Raw genomic sequence first — 27,910 nt, 5'->3', positions numbered from 1 at the left:
TCGGCCGTCACTCAGGTCCCGGCGGCGGCGGCGGCGGCGGCGGCGGGGATGCCGATGCCGATGCCGGCGGGCGCGGAGCCGCCGCGGCGCGGAGCCGCCGCCCGGCCCGGGCACGGCGGGGCAGGGGCGGGCGGGACGGGGGCGAGGAGCCCGCGGGCCCCTCAGCGGCCGCCCGGGCGCCGCCCGCCGCCGCCGCCGCCGCCGCCGCGGCCGTAGGTTCCCCCCGCCTCCCCGGGGCATACGGCGCACCGGTATGAAGCGGTGCCGGTCGGACGAGCTACGGCAGCCCGAGGAGGACTCCGGAGCCGCGGGGGAGCCGCCCGGTCCCGCCGTCATGGAGGCCAAGCCCGGGGAGGCGGCAGCGGCAGCGGCGGCGGCGGCGGCGGCGGCCCCGGAGGCGGGAGCTGTCCCGCCGCCGCGCAGCAAACCCCCCGACCTAAAGGTGAGCCGCGGGTACCGGTGGGACGAGCATCCCGGTGGGGTCAGCGGAGGGGTGAGGACCCCCTTAGGGTCAACGGTGGGGTTACCAACCGGGCGAGCACCCGACGGCGTTACCGTTGGGGTTCCCGGTGTGGGTGAGCAGCCAGCGGGGTTACCGGTGGGACGTACGCCTCGGTGGGGTACCACCGTCCCCACACCCCGGTCCCGGCTCTGCTACAGGTGTGACCTTGGGGGGATGTGGGATGGCCCCGGGATGAGGATGCTCCTGGGATGGGGATGGTCCCGGGGTGGGGATGCTCCTGCGATGAAGATGCTCCTGCGATGAGGATGTTCCTGGGATGGGGATGCTCCCGGGATGGGGATGCTCCCGGGATGAAGAGGTCCCAAGTTGGGATGCTCCCAGATTGGGGATGCTCCTGCACTGGGGATGCCCCCAGGGGAGGGTCTGCCCCTGGGGTGCAGGTGCCCCCACAGTGGGCCATCTCCCAGGGTCGAGATGCCTCGTGGGAGGCTTGCACAAGCACGCACGGGGCTGGGCACCGCCGAGGCCGTGGCCCTGCTGCAGCCTGGCCACCAAGAGCCGCGATAATAATAGGACGGCGGTGGGAGGAACCTGGTGACACCACGCGCCCTTGGCAAAAGGGGCTGCGGGCACGAGGGTCACACCCCGGGGCAGGTCTGGAGCGGGTTTTCATCACCCAAGCAGGCTTTTTTTGGGGGGTAACAGGGCTGTCCCCCTGCAGAGGGGCTGAGCAGACCCCGGTAAATAATGGCCGGAGTCACCCCAGCGCTGAGCGTGGGGGAGATGCGCGGGGAACCGCCAGCCGCACTGATAGGATTAGTGATGCGGCAGCCGGGAAGTGACGGTGTATAAATGGCCCCGAGGCTGCTCCTCCTGTGCCTTCGGGCTGTGTCCGGTTAGTGAGGAAAACAAGTTACGCGGCACTGCAGCGCTGCGGGAGGGAAGGGAGCCGGTCTCCGGTGGCAGGGTGAAGGCAGGGATGCAGGCAGGCAGGACGAGCTGGTCCCGGGTGGAATTGGGCAGAAATTTCCCATGGGTTTGAAAGCGGAGCAGCTCTGACCCCTGGCCGTTCAACAGGGTCCCACTGGTGTGGATGCGGTGGGGTTTTATGTTGCAGAGATTAATTCCCTGCTTGTAACTTTGGTGTCTTCAGGCGCTGCAGCGCGTTGCGGCCGTGGGCAGAGTGCACTTGTGGCAGCACTGTCACAGGTGATGTGGCAGTCGTGCCGTGGTGGTACGGAGGTGCCGCTTCCACTCTTTGGTTTCAAAAAAAACTGGACTATAGTGGAAAATGTCCCTGGTGACCCAGGGGCAGTCAGGACGGAGACCTTTGTTGGGGAGCACCCCAGCCTGTCGCTTGGCCTAGGTTTTACCAGCACGATCAAGGTCATGCGGGAGCTGGGAAGCACAGCCAGGACTGCCAGGCTGCTGCCGTGCCTGCATGCATCCCTTCCAGAAAGGCAGCCAGGAAATAAAAAACCCCGTTCCCATAGGAGAACTCGGCTGCTTTAAGCACAAGAAGCCCCGTGGTTGCGGGACGCACCTTGCTGTGACTCGCGGTGCCTTTTCCTCGAAGTCTGAGCAGCAGCTCCTGCTCCTGAGGCCATTTTGGCTTTGCCAATGTGATGTACAGCTGCTGCTGCCCTAAAAACAGCTGGAGGGGAGAGCCCCATGCCAGGGGAAGGCACATCCGTGGGGATGTGGTGCTCAGGGCCACGCAAGGCTTGGTGGGGTGGGACACACTTACCTCGAGGAGGCTCGCCTTGGCTTGGCCAAGGTGGTGTTTCTCATCCTCATCGTCCCCCAGCCTCTCTCCATCCCATCCGGGGCCCTTTTCGCCTACACAGTGAGTCAGAAAGGGGTGGGAGTGTGGGGCAAGAGGAGCCGCAGCTTACGATGGAGATGGCCACCAGGCCAAGCGTTCCTCGGTCGGCACGTCCAGCTCTGAGCTGGAGCTCAGCCTGGTCTGGAGCTCAGCCTGGCCTGCAGCCCGGTCCAGCTCACAGCAACAGCAGTGGCCAACCACTCATTGATTTTATCGATGCGAGTATGATACCCTAATGCAGGTTTGCTTCACAATGCTCACCTTTAACGCATTTGTAGCTCAGCAATTAATTGCCCGCATGGAGTGAATCCTCAAACTTGCTTCGCCAGGCAGAACACATGAAAAACCGCGTCTCGGTGCTGCCCACAGGTTCCGCAGCAGAGCTGGGCACTCTGCCTGGCCCTGCCACAGACACCACCGATTCAGCCACTTTGTCTCCTGTTGCTACAATTAGTGGCATCTTTAATACAATCTTAAATTCTTCCTGCCCCAAACCCCCTCTGGAGCTGCACTGCATTCCCCACGGTGGGGTGGGTTCAACCAAGCTGGTCCTTGGCCCCTCTGCTGTCCCCAGGCTGGCATGGTGCCACACACCAAGACCCACATGTTCATCTCCCCATAGACAGTGAACAAGCATCAGATGTAAACTTTTGTTTGCTGCCAGCCAAAGATGGATTTGAGTTGGCAACCTGGAAACAACAGGCTGCCTTGTGTCACCTCCATCCCCTAACCCCGGCAGATCCGCGGCAGCTCTCCGTTCCCCAGCCCTGACTCCAGCTCCTTTGCCAAGAGTGAGGGCGCCATTAGGGGAAAAGAGAAAAAAAATAAGTTCTGGCAAGAAGCAAAGCAGATGCATGACACATAGTTCTGCTCAAAAATATGTTGGGTGGCAGGGATTTCTGTGCTCTGCAGCATAGTGACTGAATCCATACAAAACACTGCAGAAGGAGACATCAGCCTCTTGTGACTGCTGGGGTGTCCGGGGCATCCCACCACCAAGGCATTCACTGCTTGGTCCCACTCCCACTTTCCCTGAGCCTCTCAGAGCTAGCTGAGTGTTTTCCCTGGCTCTCTGTCTCTCTCTCTGTTCCCAAATGGGCTGATCTGGCCAAGGGCTGAAAGTTGAAGCCTGACAATTTCCATCTCCCGTTTCACGATCTTGGTCTTCATGGCTCCCACCTTTCTCTCCTTTGAACCTGAAAGCCAAGATCAGCAGGAGTCCAGACGCACTGGCCTAAGCTCTTCCCTCTTCCCAGGGCCTGATCCAAACCCCACATTCATGAACAAAAAGCTTCCCCTGGGCTTCCTGGAGCTGGGGAGCCTCTCCTGGGGAGGAGGAAGATGAAGGACAAGGGGATGTCCCACCACGGGACCTTCAGTCCCCAGCACAGGTTCTGCCCTGAGCAATGGGGTTGGGACAGGGGTGGCTGGAGGGGACAGGGTGAAGCATTAACCTCCCGTAGCAGGTCAAACCCACTCAGCTAGTTTAATTTTTTGAAAGGTCCCTCGCTACAAGGGGATGGGTCTGGGGGTGGAGAACCCCTGGTGCGGTTCAGAGGCCCCTCACGGCAGTGCCTGTGCAGGCTGCTCTCTGCAGGGAGGATGTGGAGGACGACTCCTCTCCATAAAGGTCGCCAGCCCCTATTCTAAACCCTCAGGTACATTTATATTTAATCCCTCGCACGAACAATTTTCCAGGCATATTTTGGTCTTGAAAGGACACCGCCAAGGTGAGCCGGCTCCCCTGCGGTTAGTGGGATGGAGCTGTCGTCAAGCAGCTCGAGCAGGAGCAGCATGGTCCCTGGAGCGGCCGCATCCATCATCTCCCCGGGGCATCGCTCATCAAAAGCTCTCGGGCTGCTGACAGGGACCCCAGCGGGTCCCCACTCTCACTGCTGTGGAGCTGCACGCTGGGACCCCCTCAGCCCCCCCCAGGGAGAGGAGAGCATCCTCCCGGGCAGGGTGTAGCCAGGAGGACAGCTTATTTCCCCAGGTTTTGTGCCAGGCACGACGGAGGGGCGAGAGCCGAGGCCGGGGTGTGCTGCCCTCCTGGGAGCTGTGTGATGCTTCCCAGCAGACACAGGCTCATGTTGGCGTGGGCTGCTCGGCTGAGGCCAAGCGCTCCGTGCCCAATTGCCTACAGTCCCAGTCGTCCCCCCCCCCCGATCTGACCCCCCCAGGGTCCCCATCCTTGCTTCCCACTGAATTGCAGCCCTCGGCATCCCCGCAGTCAGTTCAGGAGAGGCAGAGGTGACAGCCGTGGAAGAAGCAGTCGTGGGCTGCCACTCGCTGTTTTACTCCCCTGGCAGCACATCTGGCTCCTCTCAGCACCGGCAGCAGAGATCTTGCCCTGCAAATGCCACCCACCGACGTGGGGAGCTCGCGGGGGTCCGCAGCCCCCCCCAGCTGGAGCCACACCTGGGCAGTCGGCGCCAGCCCCGCAGATGTTATTCCGGAGAGAGTTTAAGGAACTGCGTGTCACTATAGCGTTTTGGTAGTGCATTAAACAACATGACTAACGTTTGTCACATGTTTGTTCTCTCATCCTGTCCCCGGGAGGAGAAGCGTGTGTGGGGGAGTGCTTTATTTTCCATTTTAGAACATCTATACGTTTTCCTTGGCGTTTGTGGCAGCGGGAGGAGCGGCAGAACGGGGGCTCGGGATGCTGGTGTGAGATAAGGCTGCGAGGGGCGACTGGGCTGGCTGCCACCCTGGGGGGACAACTCTGCCCCTGGCCCCCAGCCTGGCTGCTGGCAATGGGGTGCTGGGTGGTGGTAGGACCCCCTTGCTGGGGACCCGTGGGAGGATCAGCCGGAGAAAGCAGCAGGAGGACTAGAAAACCTGTGTGGGGGTGAGCAGGACCTCCTGGGGTCCTGCGACTGTTTGCGGGGCTGCGAGCTGCTCGGTGGCGTGGCCTTCCCTGTCTCTGCCTGCTGCGGGAATGGCTCCCCCCGTGCCTTAAAATGTGGAGTGCTGTGGGTTAGGATGGGACGGGACGGGACGGGACGGGACGGGACGGGACGGGATGAGATGAGATGGGACGGGATGTGATGGGACAGGATATGATGGGACAGTCTTCCACTGTGTCTGTGCAATGCCTCCAAAGGGCTCCAGAGTCTTGGCTGGAGTCTCTGGGCAGGCCAGGGATATAAATAATTGATAATAATAATTGAGCAGGATTTCACAGCACGTGGCTGTGCTATAAGGTCATGGCAACAAGATCCCCTCCTTACATGTCTGAAAGCCGAGTAAGAGGTTTGGATGTCGGGACAGAGCTGGAAAACCATTTAGTGAGAAACTGGGAGGTTTGAGGCTGCGTGGCCATTTGGCAGCGGCAGGAACACCAGCCCTGGAGAGCCCGGCACGGCCGGAGCAGGCAGGGGGGATGCGCATCCCCGCCACGGTGGGCAAGGGCAGCACCTGGCTCTCCCATGAGACATTGCCTAAGAGCAGCGTCCCAGTCAAAACAGTCATCCAAGTCACTGTTTTCCTGCGAGATATGTTGGTTTGGGTTAAAATGGTTTTTTTTCAGCTCTTGGCCAGGCGTGGCTTGTCCCCGTGGTGTCCCCACAAGGCTGGGACTCTGCTCTCGGTGCAGGCAGGGTGGTGGGATGGGTCCAAGGGGGGTCGTGCAGACCCCTCCTGGCTTCTCACGTTTTTGCGATTAGTTTCCATCAGTGGATAAACATGTAAGAAGGAGGCAGAGGGTGTGACCTTGATCAGCCCAGAGCTGTGCTCAGCCAAACCGTGCGCCAAACTGATCCGCTTACGGGGGACGTGAAGCAGGAGCTGCTCCTTTGAAGTCCACAGAAACAAGTCCCTGCTGCCGAGCAAGAGTCGCTGGCTGCATTAATGAAAGAGACAAAAGAAATAAAGATATTTTTGTATTAATCTTAGTGTTTTACAGCTGTCTACACTGAGAAATTAATCTCTGTATCCATTGCATCAGTTATTAAGCAATGGCTGTTCCAAAATAGCCCGTGCAGACGCTCTGTTCTGAGCCACGAGTAGTTTCGTGCCAGAAAAATGCCTCTGCTTTGGAAGTACAGTAATATCCCAGAGTAACGTAAGAAAACAGAGTTTTATATCAACAAATTCTCTGCAATAGGCATTGCAGAATGGCTTGTTCGTGGTGACCACTCCTGACAACTCTCTAATGTAGGCAAGACTTTCTCTTGACAAGCTGTCAGTCTGGTGGGGTTCAAGCCTGGAACAGCATGGCTGGGATTCCTCTTTTTGCTTCCCTCCCCCCTTTTCCCATGCAGATTCCTTACTGTCCCACCGGGAGCTCTACCTGCAGAGCCCAGGAAAGGTTCTTTCAGGAAAACTTGGAAAGGGCCTGGGGAGAGTTTCTTTTAAAAGGTGAATTTCTATCAGATCGAGCCGTTGGGCCAAGACCCCCTGAGGGCAGCTGGCTTCCACCTTCAGGCTGGTGCTGGAAAAACATCCTCTCCTTTATTGCCAGCTTCACTTTTATTTTGTTTTCATTATCCTCAAGGGAGGGAGTTGGTCGTTTCTTTTCACTTGGACCTTCTAAAGGGCTAACTGTGCATCCAAGGGTATGCCATACCCTTGATGGTAGAAATCTGTGGGTTTATAGTTATTACCTATCTAATGCTGTCTCTGTTTCCATAGAGACCCTATGAATAGAATAAAATTTAAATCACTATTTCCTGAAGTAGCAATTTGGCGCTGTAGATTTATTATATATTTCCTAGGAAAAACCAAAAGGATAGAAATTTTCATTATGAATGGATAACAGAAGGATTAAAGGGTTTGCCTACAGTGTTTAGCGACACAGGATCTAATTGCCGATTCCTTGTCAATATTACAGGTGTGATGAGAATTAGGTCCTTGTGGATTTGGACCTTGTGGCTTTAATGTCTGGGATTTTTAGGAGTCGTCCTTTCTGTATGGCCATGAAATCCTCCACAGTCTGCAGCTCCAGGAGGTCGTGTCTCAAACATCACTGCTTTTCTAAAAGCTGGGGCTTTTGCCAAGTGTCCGCTGGGGCTATAAGTAGCTCCCAGTTCTGTGCCTGCTTCAACGCTGGTTTTCAAGCGTGAGTTAATGGCAGCACCGCAGTTACGGGAACCAGCATCCCTGGGGAGAATCCCAGCCGCGGTAAATCAGTGGCGAAATGCCCCTGAACGTCAGCAGGGTCAGGACTGGCATCCTCAAAGGTAGAGTGCTCAGCTTAACTCCAAAATCGAGACAGAGAGCAACAGGGCAGACTCGTACCTTGTGATCTGCTGGGGTCCTGGTAGCTGAGGCTTCTTCAGGAGGCGAGAGGATCTTTCGATGTCCCAAGATCGTTTACTGGCTGCCTGGGAGCCGTGATGGACCAAAGATCTGCTGAGCCCTTTGCAGATGGTGGAAGTTGCTGCCCACGCCGCTGCCCCTGTTCAACCACACACAGGGGACTGCGGAGGGCACCCAGCCAAAATCTCTCATGGATGCAAATCTGGGCATTCCAGTGACTGCGGGGAAACCGCTCCAGGCTGACCCAGCTGTAATCAAGAGCACGATCTGTTCCACCATCCATATTGCATGACTTCGCCGTGGCTAGCGTCCACCCCGATTCCCAGGAGCCATCACGAGAAAAGCCATGTGCTCTTTGGGAACATGAGTCTCAGCCCCCTGGGAGAGAAAGACCCGGGTGTACCCGGGGGAGCGGCGTGCCCCCATCTCCTGCTGGAAACCGGTTGCTGCCCAGCGGGGACTGGATTTGGTGGCACCGGGCCACAAGCTGCAGTTTCACCCCCATAAGTGAGGCCAGCCTGGTCCGTCCTGCTCTCGGAGGCCATGGAAAATCCCCCAGGGAAAAGCCCTCCCCGGTCCTTCCCAGAGCACATTTCGGAGAGCAGGTGGCTCTTGGCAGTGCGTCGGTGGCCAAGGCTTCAGGTCCAGGAGTAACCCTGGCTTTTCTGGCTGGGGAAAAGGCTGCTCCATCCCCACTGCCCGCAGGATCGGGGTCTCTGTGCAGCACGTGGCGTTGGCTGCAGCAGGCACCCTCCTCCCTCCATTGCTGTGAAGGGTCTTTCTGCTCCTCTTCCTACTTTTAGGGGTAGCCAGTGCTCATCGGAGACCTCCCCCTGGTGTGGGGAATGCCGCTGGAGCTGCATACCTGAGCCGTCCCAAGCCACCGTGCTCAGCCCTGCATGCCGTCAAATGTCCACTAATGTTTAATGCTCTTCCACAGGTATAAAGCGCAGTCCTGGCAGCAGGGCTCGTTCCCTTTTGCAGATCCCTTTGGGCTGCTGTGGGGTCCCCAGAGCACTCCAGAAGTTCTTTAAGCCCTCGAGCTTCATGTTTCGGTTCGGTGCTAGGGTGGGCACCGTCCATCAGAGCTGTGTGCGCTGAAGTGGGGCGATGCCATCCCTTCCTGAGAGTAACAGGGATTGTTTTCTCTCCTCTCCTGCAGAAAATCCAGCAGCTGTCCGAAGGTTCCATGTTCGGCCATGGCCTGAAGCACCTTTTCCACAGCCGCCGGCGGTCGCGAGAGCGGGAGCACCAAAACTCGCAGGACTCACTGCCGCCGCACTACTGCATGTCCGACCACGACTCCCCCGACGAGAAGGAGCGGTCCCCGGAGATGCACCGCGTCTCCTACGCCATGTCCCTGCACGACCTCCCGGCGCGTCCCACCGCCTTCAACCGGGTGCTGCAGCAGATCCGCTCTCGCCCCTCCATCAAGCGCGGCACCAGCCTGCACAGCGGCAGCCGGCGGGCCAAAAGCAGCTCGCTGGAGCCCCAGAAAGGGAGCCCCCACCTCGTCCGCAAGGCCCCCCAGGACAGCAGCCTCACCGCCATCCTGCATCAGCACCAGGGCCGCCCCAGGTCCTCCTCCACCACCGACACTGCCATCCTTCTGGCCGAGAGCGGGGCCGTCTACCTGCTCACCGAGGACACCGAGTGCCTGGCCGATAAGGTAGACCTGCGCCGTGGGGACATCCCTGGGTGGCTGGGGGGCACAAGACCATGCCAGGGGGGTTGGCACCGGCCTGGGTGTGGAGCACCCCAAAACGCTGTAGGGAGGAGACTGGCCCTCGGGGCAGCACTGGTGGCACTGGGTGTGCAGGACGGTGGATGGCAGCCCCTGCCCGGGAGTGAGCCGGGTCCAGAGGCTGCTGGTGTTGATGCTGCTCTCGTGGGGAAGTGAGGCAGGGACATGCCCCGGTCCAATTCCCAGAGTGGGATTTGCCGGAGAAAGAAAGGAACTTGGCAAGAGCTCTGTGCCAGCGGGGTGGGACGCCTGGCGCGGGGTCGGAGGGGATCCCGGGTAGCCCAGAGCCGGGTGTCTACAAGGGTTTGGCCAGGCGGCTGCAAATTGGTCCCGTCTAAAGTGATTTTTAAAACGCTCTGTGCAAAGCTAATAGAGTGGATGGTATTTCCATCTAGCGTTTAGTCCCGTTAATTATGAAACAGCTGAGATTAGCGCAGCGGCACGGCACGCTGAGGACACGGTGCGAGCGGTGAGAGGTGCTCCGGGTGCTGGTGGGATTCTCTGTGTCGGCTTGTCTCCTTGGTCTTTGGGGCTCGGGGGGGTGTCACGCTCTTAAAACTACTCTCTGCATCCCTGAGGGCTAGAAGCATCCTCTTTGGTTTTTTTTTAATTTACCGGAAAATGCCAGCAGTGAATTGACAAAACGGCAGGGTTTGGGGTAGGGAAATGGCCAGGCAGGCTCCAGCACCCCGCGGGGGCTCTTGGGTGGGTGGCTGGGTGGCTTTTACAGGAATAGCTGTGTAATAGGGTGGCAGTGGCTGGGCAGAGCTGCCAGGGTGGGATAGCAGTGGGGGTGTCAGGTCCCTGCGCTCCCCCCAAGCAGTGGGACCCAGCGGGCACAGGGGCTGGGGATGATGCTTCCCACGCGCCCTCCCCGCCAGCCGCTCCTCTCTCCTTGGCACCGAGTCTCCGAGAGGGAAATCTGACCTGGAGACTTCTGGTGCCCTCTGAGCTAATGGAAAAAAAATCAACCAGATACTTTTTCTTTCTGTTTTCTCTCGGCGGTTTCAGCACCGAGCTGCAGCTGACGCTCGCAGCTTGCAGCGGGTGCCAGCGCTGCTCCCCTGGCACAGCCGTGCAGGGACGAGGCCACCGCCGGGACGTGGGAATCTGGTCCCAGAGGATAAACACATCATTAAATCAGCAGCTTTGCAAGAAATGGCTGCCCAGGTCCTCCTCTCCCCACTTTACCCTGTGCAAATCAGAGCACCCTGACCCTTCCCTAGCAGTCCCCGCTCCTCCCTGCCGGCACGCTGCACCCAGACCAAGTGCCTGAGCAGGGCCAGGAGCCATTCAAATTGTTAATTTAAGCATCTGCAGCTAAAATTCCTTCCGTCTGACCAGTGGCATGGGCCTTGCAAGGAGCCTGATACCGCTGAGCCCTCTGGGGTTACGGCCGAAGCTTCGAGCCAAGGCAGTTTGCACCAGGACAGAAGCACCCGGAGGGAGCCAAGAGCAGAGCGGGTCCGTGCCCGCTCAGAGAGCAGCACAAAGAGTGCAGAAGGGGGATGAATAATTAACTGCATATGACACAAAGAGTAATAAGAAGAGAGGCGATAGTGGGGCCTTTGTGAGGCAGTGGAAAAATAACCTATTTGGAGAAAGAAGAGCTATGTGATATTCTCATGCCGTATTATTTTTCCATAGCCCTCAGGAAACCCAGCCTCCTGCCCACAGCAAACCGGCTCCTCTTCCGCGGGGACGGCTGGTACTGCCGTGCCCTGGGCACGGCTCTGTCAGACCCTGGCAGGCAGGTTTGCACCGCGGCTTTGGGCCAGCAATCGCTTCACATCGCCTCTGCCTTGTCCGGCCGGGGTCAGACACCTCCTCCCCATTCCACCCTCAGTTTGGAAGCCGCCGCCCTAGGGGTGCACAAAGCTCCTGTGAAAGAGCCATTTTTGCCCCAGAAATTTCATGCTGCATTTTCCATCCATTGCATAAGGGCCTGAGTGCACGCTGGATTAATCCCTCGTGGGATCGCTCAGCCTCAACAAGCACTTTTTGAACCGCTATTGATTTTTTTTTTCCCTTTTTTTTTTTTTTCTTAATTAGGTTCCTGCAGTTTTCCCTTCCCTACCTTCACCTGTACCAGTTCCTTGCCCTGCGGTCCCCACCGGCACTGGGCCACCCTCTGCCCTGCCAGGGCCGGGCACACACGGTTCCTCCCCCCTGCACCCCATAAGTCCCCCGAAGAGGCAGCCACTGGGGGACTGTGGCAGCAGGGACCAGATGGGGTGGCTGGAGGAGGCGAGTGGGACTACAGCACAGTCTGGGCATTTGGCACCGGTTCCAGCTGGGGCTCGTGGTGTAACCAGAGAGATGCCTCGTGTGCCCGCACGTGCAGCTGCCCTGTGCCCCCAGCATCGCCAAGCAGTAACCCCCAGCTGGGGCTGGGGGTGGCCAGCAAAGGGCTGTCACCAGTGCCACACTCTGGGGACAAGGTTTGGCTTTGCAGGGTGATGCCCACCTGGAGCACATGCGTTCGTGGCTTCCCCTCCCCAGCCTTCCACACCGCGCTCTGCCCACCTTGTGCATGCAAAGAGCAGCTCCCGAGGGGGGTGGGATGACTCGGATGTCCCTCGCCTCCCACCGGCAATCGCACACGGGTTGGGACTAAGGTTTTGTATGTTGACTCTGCGCCAAGAACCGCAGCTGGCTGGTGTGTGCCCATGGCGCACATGCTCTTTGGTTTGCAGTAATATGGATCTCTGCTCGCCGGTGAGCTGGGGGAGCCACTTCTCCGGGGCTGCGGGTACCAACAACAGCCAGGAGCACCACTGCGTTTCAAGCAGCCACTTTCCCGTATGTCCCATCGTGCATGGCTCACTTAGCCAAAGCGAGGTGGCGTATTTGGGGCGTACGTTGGCGTCGGTATGTCCGAGGGAGCACGTGGCCGGTGTCGGCGTTTCATACAAGGAGGTGCCGGCTTGCGGACCCGGCGACACGTGTGACGGCGGTGGTGGCAGCGGCACGGTCGGGGCAGGGGGAGGCTGCGGGCAGGGACCGCGCGTGGCCATGGGAGCTGGAGAGCTTTCTCCTTATCTCACTAATCTCCTCCTGGTGACCCGCCAGCGCTTTGTGGGAGAGAGGTGGGCAGATGGGCATTACCGACCGCGACGGCCACCGAGGCCCCGGCACCAGCGGCTGTGGGGTCTCCCCGCAGACCCCCATCCCCCGTGGCGGTGGGGTCAACCGAGCACCGGTGCTGGCGGGGCAAAGCATCCCGGGGGGGACGCCGTCCCCGTTGGGGCGGCCGGACCCGGATCGGGGCGGCCGTGGGGTTTTGTGCCTGGTGCTGCCGGGGAGCTGCGCGGACGCCTGCGAGGACTGCGGGATGGTCCACGTCCAGGTGAGCCCCTGCGTTAGGTCGGGGACACGGGGGGCCCCCTCCGAGTCGTGTGTGTCCCGGTAACCCACACCGAGCAGAGGGAACCCGTGCCACCGGGCTGGACGCGGGGCCGGTGGCCGTTAGAGGGCAGCGTTACCGCACCGGCCTGCACGGGTGTCTGCCCGTCCGTCTGTCTGTCCGTCCGTCTGTCCGTCCGTCCGTCTGTGCGCACCCCCAGCCGGCTTCTCCCCGGCAGCCCTGAGGGATCCGCTCACAAGTGTCACGAGTGCCAAGTGCTCAGCCCCGGCCGGCCGCGCAGCTCGGACCCGCGGAGCATCCCCCCCCCCCCCCCCCAAGGAGGGGTGCAAGGGGCCGGACCCCCGGCCGGGCTCCCTGCCCGTCTGTCCTCAGTGTCCCTCGGCAAGCGACAGCACCAGCTGCCACCACTGCCCGTGCCCCCCCCCCCCGTGCCCCTCTCGCAGCCGCCTTGGCCTCCCGAAACGGCTGTGAGACACAGGGGAGGAATGGGGGGGAGCAGGGGGGCTTCGTGCCACGTCTCAGCTTCGGGCTCGCGGGCCAGGCTGGCCGCTGAGCGGCTGCATCGCGCTTATTTATGGGCTCGTAGCCCAAGCGTGCAGTTTCCCTGCTCCCGTCTCCTCCCTCCGGTCCCCTGCCGCCTGCCCGGTCTCCACGGGAGGTGGTCTGCAGCGTCCTGGGGCTCTGTCTTGCAGGGGGGGACCCATCCTTATAGCCCCCCCTTCCAACCTTCCTGCTGCCTCAAGGGCATCAGCCCTCCAAACACAGGGCACGATTCATCCCGCTAAATTTAGATGCTCGCCGGGTCAGTGGCTATATCAGGGCGAGACGGATTATAGTCAGTGGGGAGAAACCGGCCGTTTCTGAACATCCACCCCGGGGGCGGCTGTGGCCCATGGGCATGGAGGGACCTGGGCGAGAGGTGGCCAGGAGGCTGCGGGACAGCTCAGCCCTCGCCCCGGCGGCTCAGGGTCATCAGGCAAAGTTCATCTCCCCTGTCCAGGCATTTGCTTTCTGGTTTCAGCGTGTCCAGCTCAGCCCTGGCTCCCTCCGGCCCCGCCGGCATCCGACCGCCTTCGGTTTCAGGGCGGGGACGTGATTTCTCGCCTCCTACGGCTCCGGTTACCCAGAACTGGTCTCAGTCGACAACTGGGATGGGGACAGGGATGGGGACTCTGCGCGGCCCAGCCGGGACCCCCCAGGGCCAGCACGGCCCATCAGGGTGCTGAGCAGCCCCAGCCCGGCTCCAGCTCGGAGGGGAGATCCCCCAGGGCCGGGGACTTGCCGGTAGGAATCCGGGTTTGCTCCATGGCACTTCTTGAGTATCCTTTCTCCCTGCGGTGGTGAGGACGTGGTGGTGGCAAGGGAGGTCGGCCGGGCGCGCTGGGGTGGCTCGGATGGTGGGATGCTGGTAAGTGCTTTTCTGCCCCTAAAACTCACTTTCGATGGAATTTTGTGGCGTTGGGGCCAGCGATCCTAAAACCAGAAGCTTGAAGCTGAGCTCCTGAGCAGGTAGCCTGCTCTCTGGAGGTGCTGAGCACCTAAGGATCCCCGAGGAGCTGGCAGGAGCTAAGGGGTTGCAGGACCTTCGAGTCTCACTGCTTTGGTTGCTCTTCCCACACGTCTAACCCGGGCAGGGGTTTCCCCTCACTCCCTGCCTTGATTTCCCCAGCTGGGAACCAGGGCCAACATTTCCATGCACCGGGTGAAGTCTCTTGCATTTCTTTAGGAGGATTTGCTGACGGAGGCAAAGTACATCCTCCCCTCCCACCCAAATTCCGGGCGAGTTCTGGTTTAAAGTCCCAGAGGAAGGAGCTAAAATAGGCCAGCGGTGACTGCAAAAGTGAATAGGAGGAACGACGGTGTAAAGCTGCCCTCCCTGCAGCCCCACGGCCCCATAGCTGGGCATCCCCTCAGCATCCGAGCAGGGTCCTGAGGGGGTACCGGTGTGCAGAGACCCCACAAGTGCCAAGGGTTTTCAGGGGGAACTGCTGGCCTCGGCTGCAAACTGAGCCCCCGCCAAGCTTCACAAAACTGGAGGGATGAGAGTACTCACGTCCAGGTCGGCTCCCACCTCTCTACTTCCACCTCCCCATGTGTCACAGGGGAATGAGAGTCTGTGAGCAAAGGGGGGGTGGTGGGAACTCGTTCTCTCACTCCCCTTGGGACGGTGCTTCGAGGAGCACTTTGGGAAAAGCAGATAATAGCTGTGAAGACAAAGATACCCGAGATTGCTGCTTAATTAATTCAGGCGAAGAAGAATATCAGACTCTCATACTGATTCACCCCCTAGCAAAAGACATCGTGTTCCTCAGCCTTCGTTGACATATGGCTGTTGTTTCCAGCCCACCAGCAGCTCCCGCTCCCCGACAGGCAGGCATCGCAAACGCCGCCTTGCCGCCTGCACCGGGGGGATTTGGGTCGAGCGGGCGGCTGGTGCGCGGGGTGGATGCTCAGGGTGGACAGGGCAGGATTGGGGGAGCAAGGTTCGTGTCCATGCCGCGATCTCTCCTGCCCATCCCCTGCTGCCGTGGGTAGGAGGCTGGGTTGTAGCTGAGAGCAGGATTTGGCTCCTGAGTCAGGATGAGCAAAGCAGGGTCCTGCCTTGTGACTCCTCGCCTTGCTGCGGCTCTGCCTCTTCCTGCCTTCCCTTTCAAACCCTTCATACAACAGCGGCCAAAAATCCCTCCCGGCTGCACAAGCACCCTGTCAGAGGTGTGGAAACCCAGCTGCGGCATGGGCTGGGGGTGCTGCTTGTGGTTTTAATGCTGTGTCACCCAGCAAGCGAAATAGCAGCACCATTGCTGAAGCTGCCAGGGTTACTCCCTCCAGTAAAAACAGCAGCAGGAATTTTTCCAAAGATTCTCCAAGCATAGGCAGGGCCCTGAAGAGCTTCACCTGTGAGGGATGGTCATTGAATCATCTCTGCAGACACGTCCCTCCCGGTGACCTGCAAGCCCAGGGCACCAGGGACAGTCCCCAATGCAGAGAATGTGATGTCAGATTAGGAAATGCTGGGATCTGCATGGTATGGATGGGCACAGAGGCACAGGGACTCCCCAAACCCAGGGGAGGCAGCAGGGACGGATCCCAGGATCTGCCCATCTGTACCCACGCAGCCGCCTTCCATGCGGGGCTCTTCGCCGGGTGCCGTGCAGGACCATGGTCCCCACCTGCTGCCACTGAGAGCCCCGTGGGATGGTGGCACCATCCCAGCTCAGAACGGGGACCGGAGAACTGCTGTGGCTCATTTGTTTATTCTCTGCATGGTTCGGAAGGCAGCCCGGCCAGGCAGCGCTTGGCGGTGCTGTTTGTTCTCCCAGCACAGTTGGAGGAGCAGGACCGGCCCCTGTGGCACCCAGCCTGTTCCCGCTCCCCCGGGCTCCCTCCCTGCTCACCAGCCTGTGCTGCTTGTTCTTGGCTGCCTCAGAGACTCGTAGTGCCTCTTCTGCAAACGCACGTCGTCCGATCCTCTCTGCCCCTTCGACTCCTTAACCGCAGCCATGACAGAGGGAGAGGATCCGGCCGCCTCGCGGAGCACCGGCCAGGCGCTTTGCAGGAACGACCAGGGCATCCTCATGCCAGAACCGCATCCACCCGACTCCTGTGCCGGGAAAAGGATATTGCTCTTAAATTCTCTGCTGGGTGTCTTTGTAAGTACCCCCCTCCGCTCTCCTTCCTGCTGCTAGGCACCAGCAAGGGAAGGACTCGGGATGTCCAGGAATAAGGGGTGAGGAGCAAGGTGGTGCCCGCAGGCGAAGGTCAGGCTGCTGCTGGGCTCTGGGTGGCCGCTGCTTGCAAGGGTTGAGGTCTTAGCCAAGAAGGCGCTTGCTTTGGATACCAAAAGCATTCGGGAATGTGAGGTTAAGAAGCGGTGGACTTTGCAGCTCTTCACCTGTATCAACACCCTGGCTCCCGATAATCTGTATGCAGCTTTCCCAGCCCAGTGGGGGAAACTCCAGTGCAGCTCAGCTGGTCTTCCTCCCTTTTTTAGTACTGGCTTCTCTGTGCTAAGCTCAAGCCCTGTGTGCTCCTGCTAAGCCCGGTCCCAGCTGCCGCCCGTGCCGGCCTGAGTCCAAAATTTGCCATGTGTTTGTGTTGCATTGCTAGGTGACCTGTCTCTTAGCTGAGGTGCTCAGACCAGGACTTGGTAAGCATTCAGGGCCAGATTCTGCACCACTCAGAGTTGGCACACACCGAATGTGTTGCGCTTTTGTGTCTATCCAGGGATTTCCTTTGCATGGGAGCTGGGGTTTATTTATTTTTAAATTTGCCTCTTACAGGCAGGCCTGAAAAACATAGCTGCCGCTTTCTAAGCAGCGGACCAAGTCTCCTAAAGCAGAGCTGGTGCTAAGGATGAAGGGGAGTCCACCGCCAACCTCGCGGGTAATTTCCTTGCAAAACCCCCACTTTTCCCGTGGCGGCGGGGGTTTTGCATCGCATGGAAGGGAGGCTGTGCATCGTGTGGCAGGGAGATGCTGCGCCATTGCTCCACCCCGCTTTGCTGGGGCATTAATAGGCGATGTTCTTGCTTCTGCAATTATTTGCTAACCCTAACCTTCCCCTTCCACTGGGGAGCTGAGAACAGGGGGTTTCCTATGAATCAAGCTGCCCGAGGTGCCCAGTAAATGAAAAAAAATGCTCTCCAGGTCTCGTTGCAGCAGGCTGCCTGAGCATCCTGGCGTTTATCAAATCCTCACTTCTTCAGCCTCCTCTGAGGAAATCTGTGCTCCTCCGTCCTTCTCCAAGGCCAGGGACAGCCTGGCAGGTCAGGCAGGGTTTGCAGGGGGCTGGGAGCTGGCAGGAGGTGTAGGGGGCTCGGGGGGGGGACCATTACAGTTAACCAGAGGCTGGAAGGACCGAGTCGCAGCACAGAAGCAGGGCTGTGCCTGGCAGCCCCGAAAAGCGCTTCCCTCCGCTGCCTGCAGCATGGCTGCGCGCGGCCGGCGGGGAGCAGATGGGCTTTGGGTCTGTCCCCGGTGCTTTAAATGAGGGAAATGGCAAGCAGAGCTCAGAGCAGGGTGTTTTCCAGAGTGTCTTGTGCAGCTGGGGATTTTTCCTGCCCTGCTGAGACGGCAGAAGAGTGATGGGAAGTGACCTCTGGCTCCTGTGCTAAAATGAGAAGTGATGTTATGAGAGATGTTAAACCAAAGATGAATGTCCCTCGGTAATCTGCCCTGTGTCATGCCCGGAGGCATCCGTGGCCCAGGGTTTGGCCAGGCTGCAAAATCCACCCTTCCTGGGGCAGTTCAGTGGGACTGGAGGGACGGACGAGGAGCGGTGCCGGCCCACGGGAGACACACGGCTCCTACCCACGCCGGCAAGGAACCATGTGTGCTGCCAGCACCGGTCCCCGTGGGCAGCATTGCGGCGTTGCCCACAGGGTCTGGCTGTACCCCACATCTCCGGAGCGTCGGTGCGGCACCGGGAGGAAACTCTGCTCCTTCCTCTCCCTGCTCCGGCGCAGCTGAGCACCGTATGGTAGGTACAGCTGGTTTCTGCTCCTGGTGGGTTTAACTTACCAGGGAATCTGTTCTCCTTTGTGCCCTTTGCTGTGGATGGTGCCACAGCCCCCTGCCAGTGCCTGCAAACAGTGGGCAGGTGTGCAGGGAAGGGGCTCAGCTCTGGCATGCACAGAGTTTGTTCGTGCAAACTCACAGCCAGACGGGGAGGGGAGTCTTTTGCCTATGAGATCTTGTCCTCCCAAGAGGACGGACCAAGAAACACAGGGGCTTCCAATGGCTCCATGTGTAGAAGCAACTCCCATCGGGCTTACGTAGCCTGCAGGGATGCTCAGGTCAGCGCAGGGCTGTGCTGTCCCCAGGCTGGGGTGCGGGGACCAGCCAGGTCCCTCCAGCACTGCTTCTCCACCGTGGGGCCAGCAGCCAACACCGGTTTTGGAAGCCAGCGCTGGCGATCTGCGCTGCCGCGTGGTCGATTCAGCCTGTCCCTTGCTCCCAAGCACCATCTCATCTAAACACCTGCCAGGCACGGCGGCACGGCTGGGGATGCCCTGGGCAGGGTGCCGTGCACGGCACGGTGACAGCCTGGGTTGGAGGGGGCCAAGGATTTTAGTTATTGGTGTCAAACTGTGCTTTGGCAGCTTCGCATCACAGATCGGTCCTGACGGGCTGCTCCGGCTCTGCCTCCTCCTGGCTCCCAGCACCCAGTGATGCATGGAGACCAGTGAGCGTAGGGACCGACACTGGTCCAGGAGGGTCTGCTGTGTCCAGCAGGCTAAAGGCTGCGGGCGATTCGAGAGAATGCCTTCCCAGCTCAGAGCAGCCCAAGCAGAGGCTGCTGCTTCTGTGCCTGTTTCCTCCTGTTCCTTCTCCGCAGCCACGCGTGTTCCCGTGGCCCAGCAGCGCAGGCAGCTTGCGGCAGCCCCTGCCCCAGACCTGTCAAAGCCGATGTCTCCTGGAAGGGAAATGTTCCCGCAGGGAGGCTTCATCGCTGTTGCAAGGGCAGCGTCCGTGGCGAGGTTTAGGGGAGCTCACGTTGGCAGGATACAGAGGGACTGAGACCTGGGGATGGTGCTTTTGTGGAGCCGTCGAACCAAACCTTTCGAATCCATCCATGCTGGGTCAGGTTGATTTTTGCGCTGCTTGCCCCAGCTGCTAAACCTGGGGCAGGGCCAGCTCCGGCACGGGCAGTGCTGGCTGGGCTGTGCGGGCTGTGCACCACGGGGTAGCTCAGAGGTGCAACGTTGCACCCAGAGCCTCTCCAACATGGCAGGTTACACTTCCAGGGCACGGATGGATGTAGGAACAGCCCGAGAGACGATGGGAAGCACGATGCTGAGTGGTGCTTGGCTTTATCTCAGCTGTGGGAGCAGCACGGTCTTCTCCATTAAACATGCATCTAGGTCACGATCAGCTCATCAGTCCAGCCTGTACAATTCAGTGTGTGGCTGAGAATAATTCCTAAGCTGTTGTTCTCTTGTTGCTTTTTTTGAGAAATAACTATACCAGAGAGCTGCAAATGAACCTTCCTCATTTAGCCCGTTGTTTGCAGCTGCACAGATGCTCTGATCTGTGGCCACAGTTGGTTTGAGGTTTCGAACAGCCCCAGCATCTGCAGAGCACATTGAGGGTTTTGGTCTGGCACAGCGTAAGGCTGTGGGCTTGAATTCTGCTTTCCTCAATCGCTCTTATCCAAGCCTGATTCTGCAGCGCTGACCACATCGGCTCTGCTCTGTGCAACCCCACGAGTTTGGGCTAAGTCAAATGCACAAGCTCCACGTCTCCTTTCTCACCCAGGACTTTTGCTTTGGCCCCTCACCAGCTCCACTGGCCCAGCATAAATAAGCACTTGGGGGGTAACTCCAGACTGCCACCGGCTTCTGCAGAACCAGAAGCTGCTGTCATCTCTGCTTGCTTTTCGGATGTCACGTATAATATCTTTTTAACTGCACGTGCAGTCTCACTGCACTTGGATCTGGTCAGTCGGCTGGATGTGTTTTCTGTGCATTGCGTGTTCTCCCGTGGCAGAATCGGGTTGGTGCAACCTTCCCCATCGCTCTCTGTGTCGTGAACGGGCCAGATCCGGCTCCATCCCAGTGCACGGCATGGGCCAAGATACCACCTGGTCCTGGCACAAGTGGCTGGTTCCTGACCTCAGGCTGCCTAGCTCCTTGATCGGCAACTGTATTTTTTCCCGTGCATCGGTCCCACCCAGGGTTTTGCTTTGTGCATGCCTCCCCCTGCCTCTTTCGGGCTTTATGTCCTGGTGTGTGACACAGCAGATGACAACAGCCCGTCCCGAGCCCCTGCGTCAGGGCACAGGCAGCGTATGGGGCTGGAGGCGTGTGAATATCCCGCCACGGGGACGAGGGGGGTTTTGCATTACAGCCCTGAAAGCTCCACTCTCTGAGAGCTGTAAACAGCTCCAGCAGATTTCCTGAGTCGGCAATCCCGCTGCAGCTATCGGCTCAGTCCCTGCGCCTTCGGGAAGCACCCGGGGACGCAGGGCCAGCCCTGACGGGGGGTCTTGCAGGAGGGTTCTCCTTCTCCCTCCCACCCTGCTGCTCTCCTGAAACTTTGCTGCCGTCAGCTGCCGCTTTCCCCAGCTCAGGCACCCTGCCATGGCAGCCAGCACTGCCCGCACATCGCTGCCGGGCTCCGGGATGCTGCGGGGACGCGGCCGAGAAGCCCATGCCGACTAGTCCTGGGGGACCCGAGCCCTGCCCGCGATGGAGGTAGGTCTCGGCAGCCGCTGGGGTTAGAATAAGACCACGAGGAGGATGGCGATGGGCAGAGAGACCCGTGGGGGTTTTCGGTACCTCCGTTTCTGGCGCTCCATGAACAAAACGCACCGGTATGATCCTTGCCGGTGCAGCAAAGATGGGGTGGGAAGCTCCGCTGCGAGCTGAAACCCTTAATGTGCCTCTCTACATTATGTAAGAAAAATTATTCTCAGGCTGGTAAATTAACGGAGGCAGCTGCTGCCGGCCCATTGTGGCTGTCCAGGGACGGCACGGGAGCAGGCGGCAGGCAGGGCACGGAGGGGGACACGGGGCTGCCTGCTTCGGTCTCTGCCGCAGGCTTGAAAGGAGGGTGGGAAGTGTGAGTCAGGGCTCCTGCTTCTATTTTCAACGCCTGGGGTGGGTAACGTGGTCTGGTGGGAATAGCGGCTCCGCTCTGGGAGGCACGGGGCGGCGAACGCACGTGGGGACGGGGACGGGACTGGGGACACCAGTTGCAATCACCAACTAGCGGCGCAGATGCTGTCCCAAATTACGCTGATAAAGTGCTCTGGGGAAGAGGGGCCGCAGAAGCACCCGGGTTTAATGACTGCCCCGAAATCAACCTCCCCACGTCCGCTGCCTACCTGCGTTTCTCTGCCGGCCGTGGCCTCTGCCTCATGGCTTTCCACAGCCACCAAGGGACCGGGGCACGGTGACACCCGTGCTATGGAGCTGCCGGATCAGTGCAGCAGCTCCTCAGGTCTGCCCTGAATGCCAGCATCCCTCGACAGCTCGGTGGTACTTATTTTTTCCATGCTTGAACGTGCATATGGTCCTTCCCACAGCCGTTTCGTCCCCGTGTTGTATTTCAGCTGGGAACCACATTCACGCTTCGTAGTGAAAGTCCTCGTTCAGGGTCAGTGCAGCACGAGCCACGGCATTAGCTCATCCACTGCGCTTCCTAGTAGGCTATAGGGTTTGGAAAACAGAATAGTTCAGGGCATGAGTAAGTGTCTTGAGAGTTTTGTTCTGAACTTTGCAATAATTGTGCAATTTCTTAAGAATGGGTTTAAATCCCTTCCAGTCATGGGTGTGCCGGGAGACCCACAGCCCCACGCCAGGGACACGGCCACGGGCGAGCTGTTGGGCCCCGAGCTCCTCACCTGCCACCTGGGCTTTCTTCCATCAAACCTGCAGCAGCAAATAAACCAGCATTGCATAATTGTGCCCGGTCGTGGCCCTCTAAGTACTGTTTGCTCAGCTTATTAGCTTGAGCCTTTTGCATATCTCAGCTCTCCTGGGTTGAACTCTGTTGATAAGAATAATTTTTCTTCCTGCGTCCTGCATTCCTCCCGCATCCCACATCAGCCGCTGCTCTCCCCTCCGAATCTGCCTGGAAAACAAGCGCTGGAAAACAGCACTTTCATTTTGATGTGCCTACCAGAAGGTTTTCTGCATGTAGGGAAAGTGTGGCTTTTACTAATCCCCTGCTTAAATCCACTGCACAGTCATTTAGGCTTTCTGGGATTTAGCAGGCACTGTCTGTTAATACTGCAGAGATCGGTATTGTCTTTTTTTGGTTGTTGTTTTCAAAGCAATAACCTGATGCGGCTTTCCTATAACGTGCCCTGTGTCTGAGAGAGAGCAGAGCTTTTGGTGGGTCTTGGGGGAACGATTTCTCCCCAGCCACGTCAGCATGGATGGGCAGCATCGGATCCATGCCATTCACCACCCATCCTGCCCTCCCTTCCCCCCGTGCTCCCAAAGATACTCCCATGAACAAATCCGAAAGATCGGCTTTGCAGGGGTAAAGGTTTGGGTGACTCCCAAACCTTTCCCTTTTGGGAAACAAAGTTTGAGCAACTTCTCCCCTTCACTGGCCCAGCTGGGGTTTCCCATTTCAGCATCTCCAGGGCTGCCTTTTCCTTCTCCTTGGCCGGTTTGTCCCTCACTGTACAGAGAATTGCACATCTGGGCAAAAGGTCTGTTTCCTGCTGCTTCTAATTTCTGCCCTTTGATAAGAAACCAAAGCGAAACCCTTCGTGGAGTGGCTGGAGGGCCCAGCCCGGCCGAGAGACTGAGAATAGCCTGGCAGCAGGGTCTGAAAACTCTGCAGGTTTGTTGGGCATTATTTTTTTTTGAAAAGTGCTTCTCCAGCTGGACTGAAGCCAGCTCCCAGCTCTGCCCTGTGTCTGCCTACGGGCTGGGGGCTGCTGGATTCTCCCTTTTGCTCTTATCCTCCAGCCCCTGACCCAGGTTGCTTTAGCATTGCTGCAGTGGAGAGAGAAGAAAAAAACTTGGGGAGGGAGCTGGGGGATGCTCCCACTGAACTTGTGGTTGTCTGCTTTTGTCTCCCGAGGAGGCTGAGACCCCCACATGAAGCCCCAACACCCCTGGGCTCCTGACAGGACAGCAGCACCGGGGAAGGAGGAGATGCAAGTAAATAACAGGAGGGCAGCACTTGCCCCTGCTTTTCCAAGCCCCGTGCAGGACCTGCTGCAGATGGGAGTGTTTATAAGCAACATCTTGAGAACATTCCTCCCTCCCGCGCAAGGCATTTCCTGGTGATAACACACTCCTAAGTAATGATCTCGCAGCATTATCCCTATTAAGGGGTCATTCGGGGAAAGTGTGATGGAAATTAGAAATTATTCAGGTCTGCCAACAGTATTTAACTTTCAAGCAGCTCTTAATTAGAAGCCAGGAGCCATTTATACAACCACTGAGATTTGCATAAGAATCTGCATATAAAACCCAGCAACTGGAAAGATTTAGTGATTTATTTTTTTTCAAGTGGCAAAGCAGCATGCCGGAGTGGGAGAGCTCAAGGCAGGACCCTGGGTTGCAGTCCAGGCTCTGCCAGTGGTTTTAAGTGTGGCCTCAGGCAAGTGATTTCCTCTCCCAAAGCTCCAATTTTTCCATCTGTAAAATGGAAACCAGCATGTGTCCGAACTTTCTAGGTGACAGCTTGTGTTTGCAAGAGGAGTCTGGCATTACCAGGTGAGAAACCTTGGAAAAGAAAGGAAAAGAGTCCCTGCGCCTGCAGCCTGCTGCTCTCTGGGGATCAGGAGCTGCTCCTGAGTCACTCACAAATTGGGGTTCTGGCAGAGTTTCTCTTCAGCTGAAAAACTCCTGTGTGCCTCTAGGCTAAAAGCCAAAGTCTGAAAATGAGACTAAAATACCTCCGGATTGCTCAATCCCTGCTCTCACCACTGCTTTGGTGGGAGATTTGATCATGGGTTCCAGTTTTAGCTCCCAGCTCCTTTTTCCCTGGGTGTCCAGCAGCCCAGAAACGCGGGTGCCCGTCCCCGCACAGAGCAAGGGCGGAAAGTCAGAGTCGAGCTCCCGGCGGCGGATGCTCCCTGCTGAAAACCATTGGCCAAAACCAGCCCCGAAACCCTAATTATTTTGTCGCTGTGCCCTCTAACTGGCTTATTCCTGGATGCCAGCAGTAGTGGTACGGCTGGGAAATGCTTAACGGGCCGGAAAAAAAACAACTTCTTGCTATTGCTCTGGTTAACTCTTCCCCTGCCCAGCTCTTGCCTGCCTCCCCTCCTCTACCCCTCACCCTGTTCCTCTCCTGCGCCCTCCCCAGGGGCTGCCTGGGTGTTAGCTTCCTCCGTTGAGCATCGCCCTCCTCTCTCTTTGCTCGCAGCTGGACAAGGGGGATGTGACCGCGCTGAGCCTGCCCTCCACCGCCGGGCACGGGGACACCGACGGCACCGTCTGCCTGGACGTCCCCGATGGCACCCCTGACCCTCACAGGACAAAAGCCGCCATTGAGCACCTGCACCAGAAGATCCTCAAGATCACCGAGCAGATCAAGATCGAGCAGGAGGCGCGGGATGACAACGTGGCCGAGTACCTGAAGCTGGCCAATAACGCCGACAAGCAGCAAGCCTCCCGCATCAAGCAGGTTTTCGAGAAGAAGAATCAGAAGTCGGCGCAGACCATCGCGCAGCTACACAAGAAGCTGGAGCACTACCACAAGAAGCTGAAGGAGATCGAGCAGAACGGTCCTTCTCGGCAGCCCAAGGATGTCTTCCGGGACATGCACCAGGGTCTCAAGGATGTGGGTGCCAACGTTCGCTCCAGCATCAGCGGCTTTGGCGGCGGCGTGGTGGAGGGCGTCAAGGGAGGGCTCTCGGGTCTCTCCCAAGCCACCCACACCGCTGTGGTTTCCAAGCCCCGGGAATTCGCCAGCCTCATCCGGAACAAGTTCGGCAGCGCGGATAATATCGCCCACCTGAAGGACACGCTGGATGACGGGCACCCGGAGGAGGCTTCACGGGCTCTCAGCGGCAGTGCCACCCTGGTCTCCAGCCCCAAGTACGGCAGCGACGATGAGTGCTCCAGTGCCACCTCCGGCTCGGCCGGTGGCAGCAACTCAGGGGCAGGACCCGGCGGCTTGGGGAGCCCCAAGTCCAACACGCTGGACAGCCACCACAATAACTTCGACACCATCCTAGAGGAGCTCCGGGAGATCAAGGACAGCCAGTCGCACCTGGAAGACTCCATGGAGGACCTCAAGGCGCAGCTGCAGCGGGATTACACCTATATGACGCAGTGCTTGCAAGAGGAGCGGTACAGGTAGGGACGGGTGGGTGCCGGGGTGGCAGCACGTGTCACCCAGGGTGGCTCTTTGGGGACCACAAGGCCACCATCCTGGGCTTGTCTCCCTAAGCCCTGCTTGCCAGGGACATGGGGAGCTACAGTCCCCACTGCCCTCCTCACCGCCAGACCCCCCAGCAGCCCCGCTCCCGTGGAGGGTCATGCACTGCTTTCCCTTTGGCAGCCACAACCAGCCACAGCCAGGAGCGGGGTGGGTTGGAGGGGCCGGGTGGTTTCCCCGGCATCAGGGGAAGGAGGGCAGGGTGGTCCACGGGGAGATCTGCCCACCCCAGCACCCCTCCATCCCCGTGCACAGGTACGAGCGCCTGGAGGAGCAGCTGAACGACCTCACCGAGCTGCACCAGAACGAGATGACCAACCTGAAGCAGGAGCTGGCCAGCATGGAGGAGAAGGTGGCCTACCAGTCCTATGAGAGGGCTCGGGACATCCAGGTAGGGGAGCGTGAGGGCTCAGCCCCCCCCCACTGCACCCTCCATCCACGGAGCAAAGGAGGGACCCTGGGCTGGGAAAGGGGGTGGGCAATGGGGACCCCTTTTTCTAGCACCCTCCAGATAAGGTCCTTGCTGTGATGGTGATGCTGTCACAGCAAGAAGCAGGTAACTAAGCCACGTCCCCAAAATCCCTGTCTGTGCCCCAGCGGGTCCCCGCTGTGCTAAAGTCCCCGGGGTGCTCAAGGCAGGGCAAGGCTCCGGGTAGGTGGCTGCAGCGCTGGGCTGTTACGAGCCACGTGTGGGCCAACCCATAGTCCCCGCTGTCCCAGTTTGGGTCATCTCCCCTGCTGCAGTAGGTACCCCCGGCACCGAGACCATCCCCGGCACGGGCAGAGCGGGACAGGGCATGCCTTGCGCGTGGCACGGGCCAAGGGTTTGCAGAGGGAAACCCCTTTGGAGCCGAGGCGGTCACCCATCGGAGCTGTGCAAGTAGAACTTTGCAGCGGCAAGGTCTCAGAGCACGGGGCAAGTACCGAAAGCCCTCGTAGGGCATCCCTCGGAGCCGCTGGCCAGCCCCGATGTGCTGTCCCTCGCAGGAGGCGGTGGAGTCCTGCCTGACGCGGGTGACCAAGCTGGAGCTGCAGCAGCAGCAGCAGCAGGTAGTGCAGCTGGAAGGGGTGGAGAACGCCAACGCTCGGGCGCTGCTGGGCAAGTTCATCAACGTCATCCTGGCCCTGATGGCCGTGCTGCTCGTCTTCGTCTCCACCATCGCCAACTTCATCACGCCGCTCATGAAGACCCGCATGCGCATCCTCAGCACCGCCCTGCTCGTCCTCTTCCTCTTCTTCCTCTGGAAGCACTGGGACTCCATCAGCTACTTTGTGGAGCACGTCCTGCTCCCCAGTTGATCTGCAGCCCGGTCGCTGCGGCCCCGGGGGCTTTCTATTTCCCACAGAGGAGAGGGACGGGGGGATGGTGGTCCAAAGCCTTTGGGTTGTTTCTTCACATGCTCGGTTCGGTTGCTTTCCCGGCTCTCCATCCTCGCTGCAGCCAGCAGCGATCGCTCGGAGCGCGGCGTGTCGGAGCCGGGATCCGTCAGTCCTCTGGGGTGTTGGGGAGGGCGGGATTGGGGAACGAGGAGGAGTTTTGGAAGGAAGTGGTAATTTATGGGGCGCTGGGTTTTTCTAGGGGGTTTGGGTTGGGTTTTTTTTAAATGTCATTCTGTTCCGAAAGTCCATGGGAAGGAGGTCTCCTGCAGAGGTCTTCTGTTGGTGGGAAGGATTGAGCTGGACCAAACCTGGCTCTGGGAGAACTTTCTGCAGAGAGAGGAGAGGGCTTAGTTGGGGCTGGGTTTTCCCTTTTGTCCTTGAAGACCAAGATGGCAAAAAGCTCAGTCCCCAGATGGAGTGAAAGCAAAGCATGTGACAAAGGAGAAAGCGGGTCCAAGGCAAATGCAGCAGGACATGCGCATCCCACCAGCCTCTCCCAACCTCACCACAACCCCACCAGGACAGAGCGGGGCTGTGACGTTGTCCCTGTGTCCCCCCGGGGGCCTGGGCAGATACAGGGGACCTGACGCCGGAGACAGCACCGGCACAAGTGAGATCCCCTCCGCTGGTTTCCCTTCATTTATTTATTTCCACCTCCTTTGGCTTTAGTTGATCTGATCTCTTCAGGGACATCTGGACTTTCCAGCATCACGCCTCTGAGTTTTACAGCCTCTGCACCGTGTCGTGTGTGTGTGTGCGTGTGTGTGCGCGTGCGGTTTTTAATTTAATTCAAGACTCTGTTTCCATTTGTGAATCAAAGCTGGTAGAGCGGGGGGAGGCAAGCAGCTGCCTTCCCAGCCTCCCTGGCCCTACACAAGAGCACAGCATGCTGTCTCGGATGTTTCTTAAATTATTTCATACATATATATTTATGTAATATATCTATACACACACATATATATAAATATATATATAAAAGTATATGCACAGTCAGATCCTCCTCTGGTGCAAATGG

At 58.9% G+C, this 27,910-nt stretch overlaps 1 protein-coding gene across 6 annotated transcripts; it reads left to right on the top strand.

Moving 5' to 3' along the window:
• The first annotated feature begins 186 nt into the window (after nt 1-186).
• Nucleotides 187-27,910, top strand: TMCC2 (transmembrane and coiled-coil domain family 2). Of its 6 annotated transcripts, none has more exons than XM_075055196.1 (5): nt 187-442; nt 8,713-9,219; nt 24,499-25,433; nt 25,771-25,906; nt 26,503-27,910. In XM_075055196.1, exons 1-5 carry the CDS (start codon nt 254-256, stop codon nt 26,812-26,814), a joined length of 2,079 nt encoding a protein of 692 aa, XP_074911297.1. In that variant the 5' UTR covers nt 187-253; the 3' UTR covers nt 26,815-27,910. The 6 variants fall into 6 exon arrangements, with proteins under 6 accessions (XP_074911297.1, XP_074911298.1, XP_074911299.1 ...); XM_075055197.1 differs by lacking the exons at nt 187-442; nt 8,713-9,219 and adding exons at nt 13,670-13,980; nt 16,160-16,311; XM_075055198.1 differs by lacking the exons at nt 187-442; nt 8,713-9,219 and adding exons at nt 13,671-13,980; nt 16,171-16,311.

Source organism: Buteo buteo, chromosome 23 (assembly GCF_964188355.1).
Source record: "Buteo buteo chromosome 23, bButBut1.hap1.1, whole genome shotgun sequence".
In the NCBI taxonomy this organism is placed as follows: domain Eukaryota; kingdom Metazoa; phylum Chordata; class Aves; order Accipitriformes; family Accipitridae; genus Buteo; species Buteo buteo.
Note: the sequence above shows the minus strand (reverse complement) of the source record. Positions and strands in the feature narration are given on the sequence as shown.

Bases quoted from the DNA above. Each gene is read 5' to 3' on its own strand.
- TMCC2 (XM_075055196.1), top strand. From the start codon at position 254: ATGAAGCGGTGCCGGTCGGACGAGCTACGGCAGCCCGAGGAGGACTCC. The intron at 443-8,712 runs GTGAGCCGCGGG...CCTCTCCTGCAG, and splicing joins GCAAACCCCCCGACCTAAAG to AAAATCCAGCAGCTGTCCGA. The intron at 9,220-24,498 runs GTAGACCTGCGC...CTTTGCTCGCAG, and splicing joins CCGAGTGCCTGGCCGATAAG to CTGGACAAGGGGGATGTGAC.